Below are 17015 nucleotides of genomic sequence, written 5' to 3' on the forward strand. Positions count from 1 at the left end.
AGGCAAGAGGGGTGCAGAACGAGGGAAGAGGGGTGCAGAAAGAGGTACAAGAGAAGTAGAAAGAAGCAAGGGAAGTGCAGAAAGAAGCAACAGAGGAGAAGAAAGACAGAAGAGCTATGTTGAAGCGGCACAACGGGTGTTGAAAGGAGCAAGAGGGATACAGAAAGAAGCAACAGAGGTGCAGAAAGAGGGGTGGAGAAAGAGACAAGATAAGTGCAGAAGGAAGCAACAGAGATGCAGAAAGGGTTAAGAGGGGTGGACACAGAGGCGATAGTAGTACAGAAAGAGGCAAAAGAGTTGCTAAAAGAAGCAAGAGAGGTGCATAAAGAAGCAAGAGAAGTGCCGAAAGAAGCAACAGAGGTGCAGAAAGAGGGAAGAGGGTGAAGAAAGAGGAAAGAGAAATGCAGAAAGAAGCAACAGACATTCATAAAGAGGGAAGAGGCATGGAGAAAGAGACAAGAGGGTGCAGAAAGAAGCAAGAGAGGTGCAGACAGAAACAAAAGTGTACAAAGAAAGAACAGGGATGCAGAAAGAGGAAAGAGGGGTGCAGAAAGAGTGAAGAGGGTTGCAGCAAGAGGCACGAGGGGTACAGAAAGAAGCAATGTAGATACAGAAGGGGATACAGAAAGAAGCAAGAGTTACAGAAAGAAACAAAGGAAGTGCAGAAATAAGGAGCAGAGGTACAGAAAGAGACAAAAGGGTAGCAGAAAGAAGGGTTCAGAAAGGCAAGAGAAGTGCATAAAGTAGCAACAGAGGTGCAGAAAGAGGGAAGATGGGTGGAGAAAGAAGTAAGAGAAGTGCAGATATGCAGAAAAAAGGAAGAGGATGGAGAAAGAGGCAAGAGGAGTGAATAAAGAAGCAAGAGAGTTGCAGAAAGAAACAAAAGAAGTGCAGAAAGAGGCAGAAGGCGTGCAGAAAGAGGGAAGAGGGGTGCAAATCTAGGCACAAGGGGTGCAGAAAGAAGCCGGAGAGGTGCAGAAAAAAGCAAGAGAAGTGCAGGAAAAGCAACAGAGCTGCAGAAAGAAGCAAGAGAGGTGCATAAAGAGGGAAGAGCAGTACAGAAAGAGGCACAAGAGGTACAGAAAAAAGCAAGAGAAGTACAGAAAGAGGCAAGAGAGTTGCAGAAACAGGCACAATGTGTAAATGTAAATGTGTGTATACTTGTAAAGCGCAATGAAAAAAGAGGCGTAGAAAGAGGGAAGAGGAATACAGAAAGAAGCAAGAAAGGTGCCGAAAGGAGACAGAGAAGTGCAGAAAGAAGACACAGAGGTGCAGAGAGTGGGAAGGGGGGGGGGCAAAAGACGCAAGAGGGGGAAGAAAGAAACAAAAGAAGTGTAGAAAGGAGGAACAGAGGTGCAGAAAGAGGCAACAGTGGTGTATAAAGAAAGAAGAGGGTTTGCAGAAAAAGCACAAGGGGTACAGAAAGAAGCAAGAGACTTGCAAAAAGAAGCAAGAGAAGTGCAGAAAGAAGCGACATAGGAGCAGAAAGACAGATGAGGGGTGGAGAAAGAGGGAAGAGGGGAGCAGATATAGGCAAGAGGGGTGCAGAAAGAGGTAACAGGGGTGCAGAACACGGGAAAAGGGTGTGCAGAAAGAGGCAAGAGACTTGCAGAAAGAAGCAAGAGAAGTACAGAAAGAAACACAAGAGGTACATAAACAAGGAACAGAGGTGCAGAAAGAGGCAAGAGAAGTGTAGAAAGAAGCAACAGAGAGGCAGTAAGGGGGAAGAGGGGTGAAGAAAGAGGCAAGAGGGAAGCAGAAAGAAGCAAAAGAGGTGCAGAAAGAAACAAGAGAAGTGCAGAAACAAGCAACAGAGGTGCAGAAAGAGGCCACAGGGGTGCAGAAAAAGGCAAGAGAAGTGCAGAAACAAGCAACAAAGGTACAGAAACATGCAAAAGAGATAAAGAAAAAGGGAAAAGGGATACAGAAAGAAGCAAGAGAGGTGCCAAAAGAAGATAAAGAAGTGCAGAAAGAAGCAACAGAGGTGCATAAAGAGGGAAGAGGGGTGGAGAAAGAGACAAGAGAAGTGTGGAAAAAAGCAACAGAGATGCAGAGAGGGTGACGAGAGTGGTGAAAGAGGCAAGAGGGATGAAGAAAGAAACAGAAGAAGTACAGAAAGAAGGAACAGAGGTGCAGAAAGAGGCAGCAGGGGTGCAGAACGAGGGAAGAGGGGTGCATAAAGAGGCACGAGAGATGTATAAAGAAGCAAGGGAAGTGCAGAAAGAAGCAATAGAGGAGAAGAAAGACGGATGTGGTGCAGTCCTACTCCTCGGAATCCAACTCCATTTAACCAGGGACATTTCCGGATCTGCTGGATCAAGAGAACTACATCAATATATTTAGAAACTTACAATTCAAAGTGAATTATGTTCAGAGTGTGGTGAAGCAACATGATTTACCAATTTAGTCAATACCAAAACAGATGGCAAAGCTTAGGCTCCAATCAATGTGGAAATGAAAGCAGTGAGCTGGCACCGCCACCAGCTGCTGTTTTTGAGTCCTGGTCATCATTACTTTATAAGACAATCTTCATTTTTCCACAACGAGTTTCACAGCCACAGAGTTGGTCAGAAATGACCACTGTCTTCTGATGACTGCACGAAGAGGCAGCTGCTGTGTTCAACCTTCCAATGAGAAACAGGGAACTGTCCTAGCTTCACCTCACCGGCTGGCAGTTGGCTGTGGATGGAAACATGACTGCCTTGTCTTCTGGCTCCTGCACCCTCTGCTGATTACAAGGAGGATGCCACAGCATGCCTTTTAATGCTGACATGCGGCACCGTCATTGACAGCACATGTGGAGTCAAAAGCACATTAGTGTTTCTGATTCCAAATTGGTATTGAGAGATTTTCTACAGCGATTTCATGGAACATGGACCACGGAGACAAGCTGAATTCAGAGTTTTGTTTGCTCTAGGGTGTGGGGAATATGCCTGCTTGGTTCATACGTTGCTTAACTTGCTTTGAAGATATCACTAGAATTCTCCACCTTGGTACGTCTAATGTAAGCGCACCCCCATATTATACTGTAAATGGTCTGTTTCAGTCTGTGCCTCCATTGACTTGCAGCTCTTCCCTAGAGCCCCTTGACGTCACCCTAAGGTGTGATACATGTCTTCCCCTTCGGTACTCCTGTCTGTGAATCCCCTCCTTTGAGGTAATTCATGATTTCCGGACTCTGAGACGTATTATGGAGACCTGTTTATTTAGAGGGAATTTGAAACCTCTTTGACATTGCATTGCAATAGAAAGGATTTGAGCTTTCTGTGAAGGTTTGTGCTCCAGTGTTGCCATTATCACAGAGGTCTTTCTTTCGTCATTACAATTTGATCTTCTACATTATATGTAGAGTGTGGTTTGGCCAGTGGGCTTTTTCTATTGGGTTTTTAAACTGTCAATGATATTTAGAGCATAGAGCAAGGGTTAATGGATCAGCCCATCTTACCCACTGGATGCCCCCTCTTTTGGTAACTGCACACTCCTTTTAAAATATCTCCTTTATCTTCAGTGACAAGTTTGCCTGTCTATGTATCATGCACTTCAGGTGCCCAGTTAGATGTCATATATTCCCCATCCCCTTTTTAGGGAGTTTTAGTGACATTGTAATTTTCCAACTGCCTGTGGTTTGGGTGCTGCTGGTGTATGTAGCAATCTATTATTGCCTCCTTCAAAAATACTTCAAATAAAATGCATTGTACAGTTGTGAGGTGTGGTATTTAAAACATCACTAGTAAAACAACTGTATCTGTAAATTGTTTGAAGGTTGAAATTTGTAATTGCAATTAAACAGTATATTTTATTTTTTTCCTTTTCATTTCTATGGCATATGCTGGCACCACACCATCCAGCACAGGACAGCACTATTGCCTTTGCCAATGCTCATTCTAAACTGTAAATTAATAGTGTTCTGGGCCCATAAGGCAATATTTTGCCAAGATATTATCTTTCCACAACACAATTTTTACCTAAAGTTCGTCTTTCATTTCTTGCTATTTATAATATGCTGTTCACCAGCTGTAAACATGCGGAGGGCAGATTTAATTTTCAATATCCCCCTGCCCCATGTCTGTGTAGAATTAACATATTATAAGATGCAGAATATTCCCACATCTGTATATTGAGAATATTACAAGTCATAATAGAGTTCTGGAACTTTGCAAGATGCTCACTGGGGGCCCTCATGCCTACTTATGGAGAAGGGACCAGGGAACCCTAGCAGATTTACTAATGTTGGAAATTCTCAGTGGTGAGTCGTTTTGACTCCATGTCTGAATACCTGTCTCAGGTCTGCAGAAGCTGATCACCTTCTCTGGTGCTCCTTTCATGAAGGCAAGGCACTGGTCGCCCCCCACCACCTGTGTGACAACCGACATCCTCTGTAGGCCTGAAGAGAAGGGGAACTGGTGCACGATGGCGAGGCCTTCAACAGGAACCTAAGGACGAACCAGAACATTACGTCAGCATGACTTTGAACAGTTAGATTAACTTTTCTTCTATTTCACAATTTTTGAGGGCACTATAAGCTGTTCAGGACACATTTTGCATAATGGAGGCATCAGGTCTATCCCAAGCAATTGCTTCAGCTAATGGTTTAAAACAAGGTTGTTTATTGGCCCCTTTATTATTTTCCCTGTACATATCCGACCTCCCCTATGCCCTGTCTACATGTGAAGGTATCGCCCCTGTATTGGGGGTAAATCGATTGTCTCTTTGCTTTATGCAGACGATATATTAATTCTGGACCTAACACTAAGGGGACTAAATAATCGTCTGCAGGCATTACATGAATACGCAGAGGCCCATTACTTGAAGATACATGTGTCAAAAAGTAAAGTAATGTGTATGACGGGAAGGAAAAAGCCGAATTATGGGAGTTTTGTCTGGTTTGTACACGGACAACAATTGGAAGTTATAAAAAATTATATGTCTTCTTAGGAAAAGCAATAGTTGGTAATTTAAGTGATAAGGCTCACATAGCAAATAATACTTGGAAAGCAATTGCACAAGGCAAAAGTTTAATCTCCCTCTATAGATCTACAGCCAGAAGACACTTTGCTTTTTTGCTAGAGGTTTTCCGTGCTAAAATTCCAGCTACCTTACTGTATGGCATTGAATTACTTGATCTAGGAAATTGGGGTTTTCTAAATACAACGGAAGGCAACATTTTGCGGTATTTAACCACAGTTAATACAGCCTGTTCTGTGGCCGCTCTTAGGTTGGAATTTTGTCTGCGTAGTAGTTGGGTTCAAGGCCTTGCAGGGATAGTGCGATGGGTTTCAAGCCTCGCAAAGGGAGGACCCGGTACCGTAAGATATCTTATTCAGAAAGAATTATTAGGAACCCTAAAAGAGCATTCTCTAATTGTAAAAAAAATTAGAATTGCAGCTGATCTTTTGCAATTGGATGAATCTGTACTATTTACATTATCTTCTTATCAGTTAAAGGCCACTCTGAAACTGGCCTCCTGGAAAGTAAGCTTTGATATGGATAGGGAAGCCGGTATCACAAAGAAATGTGTTGTTCGGACTATTGACTCTTGCCTGATAAGAAAAGTACAACCCTATGTTACTTGGAATCTCCCTCATGGAGTACGCTGTTTTTGGCTTTTATTGAGGCTGGATCTTCTTCCTCTGAATAATGTATTGTCCCGATGGTATGGATCTTCAGCTATGTGTAATCTTTGCAATAATTCAACTCAGAATGTCACTCATGTGCTTTTTGTCTGCCCGGCTCTACTTTTACATCGGCATAAGTGGATGAGACCAATTTGCCAACAATTAACTATTCTGTCTGCCACCGCATTCATAGACTCCATATATAACCCACCAAATGAAATGTTTTGCCATATAATTTTTTACTTTTTTAAAAGCTTTTTAGAAATATATTAGATGTTTATAAAATGTTTTCTCTGTATTTTATATTGTGATTGTATGAAAATGTATATTTTATCTTTTGTCATTTTTTATGTGGATCTCTGCTGAGTTCCAAAATCATAAATAAAATAAATTGAATTGTGTCATAGCACAAATGTCCCAGGTGATGTGGCTGATAGACAACTTGGAGCCACACCCAATCATGAGTTCTCAGGCTGGTTGTAGAGGTGACCCAGAATTTCTGCTGGTTGTGGAGGTGACCCAGAATCTCTGCATGTTGTGGAGGGTTCAACGGAGCCACGGGGAGGCTTGACACATTGAGGCAGTGTCCTTGGAGTGAGTGTGACTATAGGCACCCCTGCCACCCGTTATAAGGCTCATTATATCCTTAGGGATCAAATCCCAAAGTAGTATACCTATTTTGGTATTGTATACTGTGCATAGTTATTTGGCATGCTCATCACGTAGTAAATGCTGCATGTACATAAACTACTTTATTTAGATATCTTATAGACATTGCTCCCTATTATATGATGAGTGTAGAAGGGATCCTCTTGGTCCTGAAGAAGAAGCCAGGGGAGGGCTTTGAAGCATGTTGACTGACATAGGAGGAACTGCTCATTTAGGCAATATACCTCAGTTTTCATAATACCAGCTCAAAGGAATATTAAAGTTTTTTAGTTCAACGAATTTACCCTCTCATTCACTTCTGACCATTCCACGCACACTCCTACATGACACAGTGTTTTTTTTTTTAAACAGTGCTCCCACGTAGTCGTAGGTCGTAGCACGCCCCGTCCCGCAACTGGGCGGGAAGACTGCTATGATGAAGCATGACACCAAGGGCCCTTTTGGTGTGTGAGAGTTTGTTAACAAAACTATGTGTTTTTCCACCACAGTAGGGAACACGCGTAGTCTGGGAGGACACGGCTTTACATCTGTATGAGGGTGGATCTCTATGTTTTCCATCTCTTGTGGAGGTGAACCAGAGTCTCTACTGGTTGTGGAGGTGACCGAGAAACTTTGCTGGTTGTGGAGGTGACTCAGAGATTCTGCTGTTTGTGGAGGTGGCGCAAAGTCTTTGCCAGTTGTGGATGTGACCTAGATTCTCTGCTGGTTGTGGAGGTGACCCAGAGTCTCTGCTGGTTGTGGTGGTGACCCAGAGTCTCTGCTGGTTGTGGAGGTGACCCAGAGTCTCTGCTGGTTGTGGAGGTGACTCATAGTCTCTGCTGGTTGTGGAGGTGACTCAGAGTCTCTGCTGGTTGTGGAGGTGACTCAGAGTCTCTGCTGGTTGTGGAGGTGACCCATAATTTCTGCTGGTTGTGGAGGTGACCCATAATTTCTGCTGGTTGTGTAGGTGACCCATAGTCTCTGCTGGTTGTGGAGGTGACTCAGAGTCTCTGCTGGCAGTCAAGGTGGCCTAGAGTCTCTGCTAGTCGTGGAGGTGACTCAGAGTCTTTGCTGGCTCTGGAGGTGATTCAGAGACTCTGTTGTTTGTGGAGGTGGCGCAAACTCTCTGCTGGTTGTGGAGGTGACCTAGAGTCTGTGCTGTTGTGGAGGTGGCGCAAAGCCCCTGCTCATTGTAGAGGTGACCCAGAATTTCTGCTGGTTGTGGAAGTGACCCGGCATCTCTGCCGGTCGTGGTGGTGACTCAGAGTCTCTGCTGGTTGTGGAGGTGACTCAGAGTCTTTGCTGGTTGGGGAGGTGACTCAGAGTCTCTGCTGGTTGTGGAGGTGACCCATAATTTCTGCTGGTTGTGGAGGTGACCCATAATTTCTGCTGGTTGTGGAGGTGACTCAGAGTCTTTGCTGGTTGGGGAGGTGACCCAGAGTCCCTGCTGGTTCTGAAGGTGACTCAGAGTCTCTGCTGGTTGTGGAGGTGACTCAGAGTCTCTGCTGGTTGTGGAGGTGACCCAGAGTCTCTGCTGGTTGGGGAGGTGACCAAGAGTCTCTGCTTGTGGATGCAACCTAGTGTCTGTCCTTGTTGTGGAGGTGACTCAGAGTCTCTGCTGGTTGTGGAGGTGACCCAGAGTCTCTGCTGGTTGTGGTGGTGACTCAGAGTCTCTGCTGGTTGTGGAGGTGACTCAGAGTCTCTGCTGGGTGTGGAGGTGACTCAGATTCTCTGCTGGTTGTGGAGGTGACTCAGAGTCTTTGCTGGTTGTGGATGTGACTCAGAGTCTCTGCTGGTTGTGGAGGTGACCCAGAGTCCCTGCTGGTTCTGAAGGTGACTCAGAGTCTCTGCTGGTTCTGAAGGTGACTCAGAGTCTCTGCTGGTTGTGGAGGTGACTCAGAGTCTCTGCTGGTTGTGGAGGTGACTCAGAGTCTCTGCTGGTTGTGGAGGTGACCCAGAGTCTCTGCTGGTTGTGGTGGTGACTCAGAGTCTCTGCTGGGTGTGGAGGTGACTCAGAGTCCCTGCTGGTTGGGGAGGTGACCCAGAGCCTCTGCTTGTGGATGCAACCTAGTGTCTGTCCTTGTTGTGGAGGTGACTCAGAGTCTCTGCTGGTTCTGAAGGTGACTCAGAGTCTCTGCTGGGTGTGGAGGTGACTCAGAGTCCCTGCTGGTTGTGGAGGTGACTCAGAGTCTCTGCTGGTTGTGGAGGTGACTCAGAGTCTCTGCTGGTTGTGGAGGTGACCCAGAGTCTCTGCTGGTTGTGGTGGTGACTCAGAGTCTCTGCTGGTTGTGGAGGTGACCCAGAGTCCCTGCTGGTTCTGAAGGTGACTCAGAGTCTCTGCTGGTTCTGAAGGTGACTCAGAGTCTCTGCTGGTTGTGGAGGTGACTCAGAGTCTCTGCTGGTTGTGGAGGTGACTCAGAGTCTCTGCTGGTTGTGGAGGTGACCCAGAGTCTCTGCTGGTTGTGGTGGTGACTCAGAGTCTCTGCTGGTTGTGGAGGTGACTCAGAGTCTCTGCTGGTTGTGGAGGTGACCCAGAGTCTTTGCTGGTTGGGGAGGTGACCCAGAGTCTTTGCTGGTTGGGGAGGTGACTGAGAGTCTCTGCTGGTTGTGGAGGTGGCTCAGAGTCTCTGCTGGTTGTGGAGGTGACCCAGAGTCTTTGCTGGTTGGGGAGGTGACCCAGAGTCTTTGCTGGTTGGGGAGGTGACTCAGAGTCTCTGCTGGTTGTGGAGGTGACTCAGAGTCTCTGCTGGTTGTGGAGGTGACTCAGAGTCTCTGCTGGTTGTGGAGGTGACTCAGAGTCTTTGCTGGTTGTGGAGGTGACCCAGAGTCTTTGCTGGTTGGGGAGGTGACCCAGAGTCTTTGCTGGTTGGGGAGGTGACTCAGAGTCTCTGCTGGTTGTGGAGGTGACTCAGAGTCTCTGCTGGTTGTGGAAGTGACTCAGAGTCTCTGCTGGTTGGGGAGGTGACTCAGAGTCTTTGCTGGTTGGGGAGGTGACCCAGAGTCCCTGCTGGTTCTGAAGGTGACTGAGAGTCTCTGCTGGTTGTTGAGGTGACTCAGAGTCTCTGCTGGTTGTGGAGGTGACTGAGAGTCTCTGCTGGTTGTGGAGGTGACTCAGAGTCTCTGCTGGTTGTGGAGGTGACTCAGAGTCTCTGCTGGTTGTGGAGGTGACTCAGAGTCTCTGCTGGTTGTGGAGGTGACTCAGAGTCTCTGCTGGTTGTGGAGGTGACCCAGAGTCTCTGCTGGTTGTGGAGGTGACTGAGAGTCTCTGCTGGTTGTGGAGGTGACTCAGAGTCTCTGCTGGTTGTGGAGGTGACAGAGTCTCTGCTGGTTGCGGAGGTGACTCAGAGTCTCTGCTGGTTGTGGAGGTGACTCAGAGTCTCTGCTGGTTGTGGAGGTGACTCAGAGTCTCTGCTGGTTGTGGAGGTGACTCAGAGTCTCTGCTGGTTGTGGAGGTGACTCAGAGTCTCTGCTGGTTCTGAAGGTGACTCAGAGTCTTTGCTGGGTGTGGAGGTGACCCAGAGTCTCTGCTGGTTGTGGAGGTGACTCAGAGTCTCTGCTGGTTGTGGAGGTGACTCAGAGTCTTTGCTGGTTGTGGAGGTGACTGAGAGTCTCTGCTGGTTGTGGAGGTGACTCAGAGTCTCTGCTGGTTGTGGAGGTGACCCAGAGTCTCTGCTGGTTGTGGAGGTGACTGAGAGTCTCTGCTGGTTGTGGAGGTGACTCAGAGTCTCTGCTGGTTGTGGAGGTGACTCAGAGTCTCTGCTGGGTGTGGAGGTGACCCAGAGTCTCTGCTGGTTGTGGAGGTGACTCAGAGTCTCTGCTGGTTGTGGAGGTGACTCAGAGTCTCTGCTGGTTGTGGAGGTGACTCAGAGTCTCTGCTGGTTGTGGAGGTGACCCAGAGTCTCTGCTGGTTGTGGAGGTGACTCAGAGTCTCTGCTGGTTGTGGAGGTGACTCAGAGTCTCTGCTGGTTGTGGAGGTGACTCAGAGTCTCGGCTGGTTGTGGAGATTTCATAGGGTCTCTGCTGGTTGTGGTAGCGGCCTTGGGGCAGATTTACGACTTCTGGCGCATCTCTGCTAATCAGCAGAGATGCGCCAGAAACGTTGCGTGCATCTGCCCACCCGTGCGCCACCACTGATGCGCCTCAATGTGCCGCACTGCTCGGATAGGCAGATGCGTGACGCATCCTCGTCGGAAATTCAGCACATTGCTGGAGTTGCTGGGCCCCTCCACCCTTGTATCACTTGTCATCACTGTCTTGGCACCGCATTTATTTACAACGCTTTTCTTTTTGGCATAAGTATGAAAACACTGCATTCACATTTAGATTAATGCCTTTAAACTGAGCACAATGCGGACACTTCATTATCTTTTTTCTTTACGTGCGATCACTCTCAACTGAATTCTTCCTTGTTTACATTAAATGAGACTCATGCAGTACACGATGAGCCAAGGACGGATGCAATTGTAAAATTTACATCTATGTTGTACTATCGGTTAGCACGTTGTCACATGTATGTCTGGTTTTTGTTAAGTCCAGGGCATGATCCTGTTAAGGTTTCGCCGCACAGCAGTTGCGCTGTGCTTATGAAATCTATTGTTAAAATAAATCTTAAAAGGGGCTTATGTCCTGCCCCCTTACTTTTCATTGGTTCCTGTACCAGCCAATTACTTTTCCTCCATGTCTATTTGCTGTAAGCATATATTTCAAATGGTTCCTTGTGTTTTTCTCTTATCAGTCTCCTGTGGCCCAATTACTGTTTATATGCACTTTGTGGGACTTTTTGTTTTAAGCTTTGGTTGGACAGCTCTCTACAGTTCGTCTCTTACCCTTACTCTGCTGCTGTTATTTCTATTCCACTCTTTCAAATCAAATCAAACCAAAATCAAACTTCATTCGGTTTTAGCATTTAAAACCATAAAAGTTATCAATACATGAAAGTTTGTAAAAATGTGCACAGTTCATCACGTAATAATCCTATAACAAACAAAGGGACATATCATCAAGGCGCCATGATAAAATGATTGCCGCTTTAGCGTCCATTTTCAGGCGAAAAGCGGCAATATTTTATTGCATTATCAGCAAGGTCACTCTATCGCATGAATCCTTGCCTTAGCGTCCTTACCCTCATCCCCCAGCTTTGCATCTCTAATGAGATGCAAAGTGGGCATTCCGCACAAAAATAATATGAGAAAAGTCGCTAGCCGACATTTCTCCTATCAATAAACCTCCCACTAACTTGCATGGCAATAAGAAAAGTAGTGCTAACCGTCGTTATCGCTACTTTCCTTACGCCTGCTTTCAGTCTGACTTAGCCATGATATCCAATGGACGGTGGATATCATGGCTAAGTCTGCCTTGCGCTATCATCAAGCTATCGCCAAACGTTGTGAGATTATCGCTGGATGTCCAGCGATAATCGCTCATTTGGCAGCTTGCACATGGAATTTTATTGCTATGGAGATAAGCGTTGCTGATAGCACGCTATCTCAGTGATAAAATTCATCGTTGGCCGGCGATAATTTTCCGCGCGCTGAGTGATAATTATCGCCGGCCCTTGCTGATATGCCCCGAAGTTCTATTAATACAGTTAAATACACAATCCCTTTGACCATTCAGTCGAGGCAAGACTTAGCCTTCATTGCAGATTTCAAAAAGCTGAGAACAAAAGGAATGCAATCTTCCTGTAACATTTGTAAATAAATGAGCAAAGGGCTGACCTGCTTAAAATTCAACCTCTTTAAAATAGGAATGATAAAAGCATTCCGGGACGCCTGATAAATTTTACAAAACATCAAAACATTTAGCAGATCCAGTGGAGACTCATGATCGTAGCCACAGGGTGCTAACAACTGGCCCCTGCAACTCCCCCGAGACATGGCCAACAAAGATCAAAGAGGCACAAACGAAACCAAGTCATTTAAAAGCGTTCGTATATTCTAAAAGGCCCCTGTAAATATGGCCTGGTCAATGGAGTTGTTTTTAACATTATACATTTCCACACACGAGGTTTCCTCAGTTCCAACACTTCCCTCTCTAATTTCCTGAGGCTAATGAAAGCTAATTTTATCCACGCCAAGTTCTCTTTAGTTAATGTTTTGGGTATTATTATGCAGTTCATCTCTACCTAATCGCTCAAGGCTGTTCTTAACATATCTAAGCCAAGGTATGAAGAGAGCATGATCCAAGGTCATACACTCTTTCCGTAATAAACGATTCAATGATAGACCTTCACTCAGCCAGATTTTCGACCAAAGTGTGATAGGACGGAGTGCCAACGTATCGCTCAAATAGGGCACCCCCAATTCCTTGTGTACGGCCAAGTTAGAAGTACCAAACGGTACTCCTAATAAGGGCTTCAAAAATACATTGTCTGCCACTTGTAAAGTATCTGTTGTGACATGCCCCCATATTTCACTGCCATAGGAGACCGTTCAATCAATCAAGCGCACTACATACCCGCGAGGGTCTCAAGGCGCCTGGGGGGGGGGCGCTACTGATCAAACAGCTAGGTCTTGAGTATCCTTCTGAATGTCAGCAGGTCTTGGGTCTGTCGTAAGCTCAGTAGGAGGGTGTTCCATGTCTTGGCGGCAAGGTGGGAGAAGGATCTACCACCGGTGGTTGTTCTTCGGGTGCGTGGGACAGTGGCGAGTGAGAGGTCGGCGGAGCATAGTTGGTGGTTGTGGATGTAGAAGGAGAGCCACCTGTTGAGGTAGGCTGGGCCAGTCTTGTGGAGTGCCTTGTGTGTGTGAGTGAGGAGCTTGAAGGATATCCCCGCCAGTGCAGGTTTCTCAGATGGGGGTGAAGTGACCGTGGTGTGGTACGTCAAGGATCAGTCGTGCCGAGGTGTTTTGGATGCGTTGTAGTCATTTGTTGAGCTTGGTCGAGGTTCCCGCATAGAGGGCATTTCCGTAGTCAAGTCTGCTGCTGACGAGGGCCTGGGTGACTGTCTTTCTTGTATCTGTCGGGATCCATCTGTAGATCTTGCAGAGCATGCGGAGGGTGTTGAAGCAGGAGGAGGAGACGGCGTTGACTTGCTTGGTCATTGAGAGCGTGGAGTCGAGGATGATTCCCAGGTTGGTTGCGTGGTCGGTGGGTGTCGGGGCTGCCCCCAGTGCCGTCGGCCACCAGAAGTCATCCGAGGCTGAAGGTTTGGAGCAGAAGATGAGGACCTCCGTCTTGTCCAAGTTCAGCTTCAGACGGCTGGTCTTCATCCAGTGGGAGACGACCTTCATTCGTTCATGGAGGTTGGCTTTGGCGGTGATGGGGTCCTTGGTGAGGGAGAGGATCAGCTGAGTGTCGTCAGCGTAGATTATGTTGAAGTCGTGCTGTCGGGCTACGTGTGCAAGCGGGGCCATGTAAATGTTGAACAGCATGGGGCTGAGGGAGGATCCCTGGGGTACGCCGCAGATGATCTCGGAGGCTTTGGAACAGAATGGGGAGGCGGACGCTCTGGGTTCTGCCAGAGAGGAAGGAGGTGGTCCAATCCAGAGCCTTGTCTCGGATCCCTGAGGCGTGGATGCGTGCGCGTTGCGCCACACTTAGCTTGATACATTTTTAAAAGGGCAGCAATCGGTCTCCTATCCAGTTTGGAGGCAAAATTAAAGATAGCCGCATTCACACACAACTGATCTCTCTTATTTTTTTGTTTAAGGGGGCCCCATTTCAGTTGTTCATCCAATGTGACCCCCAAACATGAGAAAGCATTGGTGCAGTGAATCGTGGCGGATCCTACCCTAAATAGGAATATCTTTTTTGAGCGAGGGCCCACTTGTATAACATATGTTCCAGATCCCCCATGAAGGTGGAAAAGGAGTCAAGTAACTTTTGTAGCCCCCTAGAGGTCCTATTCCACTGTTTACGTTTAAAAAATCTCCCCCTGCATGCATTTGAAGGTTGCTTGTTGTCTGTACCCAATGTCTTTGATATAATATTTTTGTGTTAGCACACATTTCAAGGGTGCTTATATTGGATATTGAGCCAACGCCCAAACTCAAACCTGGCCTCTCAGCTCCAAGGTCCACACTTCCAAGAGACACATCCTGTCATGCACATTCGCTTGTATTTTTGTTCATGTCTTCACATCTGTGCCCAGTCTTAAAATGGCAATTTCCGGGAGGAGGAGCTTCACGCACGTCCAAGATGGCCGCGTGAGCTTAGGGCTCCCGTGAACACCGCCTCCTCCGGAGATATCCTGTCTACTATCCTGACGCCAAGTGGTGGGAATAAGTGGCGGACGTGGAGCTGACTTAGATGCTGTTCTTCGCATCCTTTTTGACCCACGGGATCCTGAGAATAGTCGAGTGAAGATTTGCGGCCTGCTAGCCTGGAAGCCGGGTCCTAGAGTGGGCGTGTGACCCCAGCCCGAGTTAAACAACAACAGGGCCAACCACCGGAAGTCGGCGCCTTATCCCCGCCTCTCGCCCGAACAACTCAAGCCATCTGCCGGGACCAGTGGAGACTCGTGCTCGTAGGTCTACTCGCACTGAGAATGTACTGATACCACGAATTTGGCATTTTGGAGGGCAATTGACAGAGGTGTCGGGCCCCGGGGGCGATCGATTGGCCGGAGGCCTGAGCGCTCCTTGTTTGAAAGTTGCTGCCGAGCAGGACCGAGTGGGTCCTCAAGTGCTGTGGTCTGCTCAAGAGGACAAAGAGACGTTGTGACTATCTGGTTAATACTGAAGGCGAAATGGCGACCAAACCGGAGGCGGATAAATAGCAACCCAAGAGTACAAGGGGATCCCGCATCATCCAGTCGAATAAGCTGGACCGATACACACAGCCTAGGCGTTCCCCTGCAGGGTTTGGGAAGTCACAAGTTGGCGGTGGTGACGCCTCGGGCCAGGCTTCGGAACCTACATTGTCGGACGTGATGGCGGCCATTGAAGGAGTCCGGACCTCCCTTGGAAAGAAGATGGAGTCACTAGAACACAAGCTAGACACTGTGACTATCAAAGTGAACTTAATCCGAGCTGATCTCACTAAAACTAGTGAGAAAGTGAAGTCACTGGACATTAAAACAACGAGTTTGACTGATGATGTGGCTGAACTACAGCGGGAGGTACGGAGCATCAAGGTATCCAGTGAAACGGCGAGTCGTAAGTTGGACCACTATGAAGGACAGGTCCGGCGGAACAATGTGCAAATCATTGGGGTCCCGGAGAGGGCAGAGGGTCAATCTCCAGACCTATTTGTGGAGGACATAATACTAAACCACTTGAAACCGAAGGGACTAAGCAACCTTTTCACGGTGGAACGAACACACAGAATCCCGGGTGGAAGACCGCGAATGGGGGCCCCACGCCGACCGTTGATTGCGAGAGTGCTCAATTACAGGGACAGAGACGCTATCCTGCAAGCCTCCCGGACCGGAGGTCCTTTACAGTTTGAGAACTCCACCCTCAACTTTTTCCCCGACTTTACGCAGGCAGTTCAGAGGCAGCAGCAGAGTTTCGTAGGAGGCAAGAAGAGGCTCCGCAATAAAGGATTTAAATATGCTATGATGTTTCCTGCCAAACTGCGAGTTGAGACGGAGGGGAAGGTCTGATTTTTCGACAATCCAGAAGTTGCTTCGGACTGGGTGGAGAGCCTTCCCTCTCGGGGAGGTCCTCAGAGACAGAGCGGCGACGAAGATGGGGGCCCGCAAGAACAGTAACATTGCGCGTATCAATCACTGTGCAGCTGGGAGGTTCGGGAGGAGGGCCAGATGTTGGGTGTTCCCATAAGAGGTGTTTGATATGATTGACTATGCTGAGTTTAACTACCCGGGGGTGCGCGGGGCAGCGGAGAGCGGAACTCCTCCTCAGTTCTATTTTTATTTAGCTGTTTAGTTAGATGACGGGGCGACAGGCACACTGCGAGTTGGGGGTTGGCAAAGGCCTTGAGCAGGGGTGCAGGGTGGGGGGAGGGAAGGGGGGTGTGTTGTTTTGTATGTGTATGTGCGTAAGTGATTTTGTTGAGTATTATTATTTCTTCTCAGGTGAAACTAATGTATTGACGCATTTCATGCATGGGTCCGACGTCACGTGATATTCATGGGTCGGGGATGAAAGTGTTAAGTTGGAATGTTAACGGTTTGGGGGACAGGATTAAGAGGGGGATGGTCAGTCAGCTTTTCAAAAGACACTCCGCAGACGTGGTACTACTCCAAGAGACGCACCTAGTGGGTAACAAATGCCGAGCCCTCCATAAACGGGGGTATAAATTGGTGTCACACGCGGACTTCACTTCCGGTTCCAGGGGGGTGGGAATCCTGGTTAAGAACTCATTCCCATTATCCATACAGGCGACTTGGATTGACCAAAAGGGTAGATACGGTGGAATTTCCGGTCACTCTCCTATCCATATATGTGCCCCCAGACCTTCAGACTGAGACATTTTGAGACTTGAGCGCTATTTTTCTCACCCTTCCTCTTGGAAGCCTAGTATTAGGTGGCGACTTTAATTCAGTGGTGGATTAGGAGATTGACCGTCGACCGCCCCGGGTGCTTAGACTGCGCAGAGGTGGCTGTCCGACTTTCTGGTTATGTTGGGTTTGATTGACAGTTGGCGAGTGCACAATCCAGTTTCCTCGCATTATACACATGTCTCAGCCGCTCATGGCACACTGTCTCGATTAGACTATGTACTAGTCCCGGTGGCGATGACGCCCTTGATTAAAGAAGTTAAGTATTTGGGGAGAGAAATATCAGACCACTCCCCGCTGTGGATTGGTCTCACTATTGAGATGCCGTCAGTGGGTAGGGTAGCTCC

At 47.6% G+C, this 17015-nt stretch overlaps 1 protein-coding gene across 1 annotated transcript in view; it reads right to left on the reverse strand.

Annotated features, from left to right (window-relative positions):
• The window catches only part of LOC144770986 (putative cation-transporting ATPase 13A4), a 722230-nt gene that overhangs the window by 232796 nt on the left and 472419 nt on the right, over positions 1-17015 (reverse strand). Inside the window, exon 16 of the mRNA XM_078655855.1 lies at positions 4277-4433. Within this exon, the coding sequence (XP_078511981.1) occupies positions 4277-4433 (157 nt within the window). The remainder of the gene's footprint in view (positions 1-4276; positions 4434-17015) is intronic.

This window comes from Lissotriton helveticus, chromosome 7 (assembly GCF_964261635.1).
Source record: "Lissotriton helveticus chromosome 7, aLisHel1.1, whole genome shotgun sequence".
Taxonomy (NCBI): domain Eukaryota; kingdom Metazoa; phylum Chordata; class Amphibia; order Caudata; family Salamandridae; genus Lissotriton; species Lissotriton helveticus.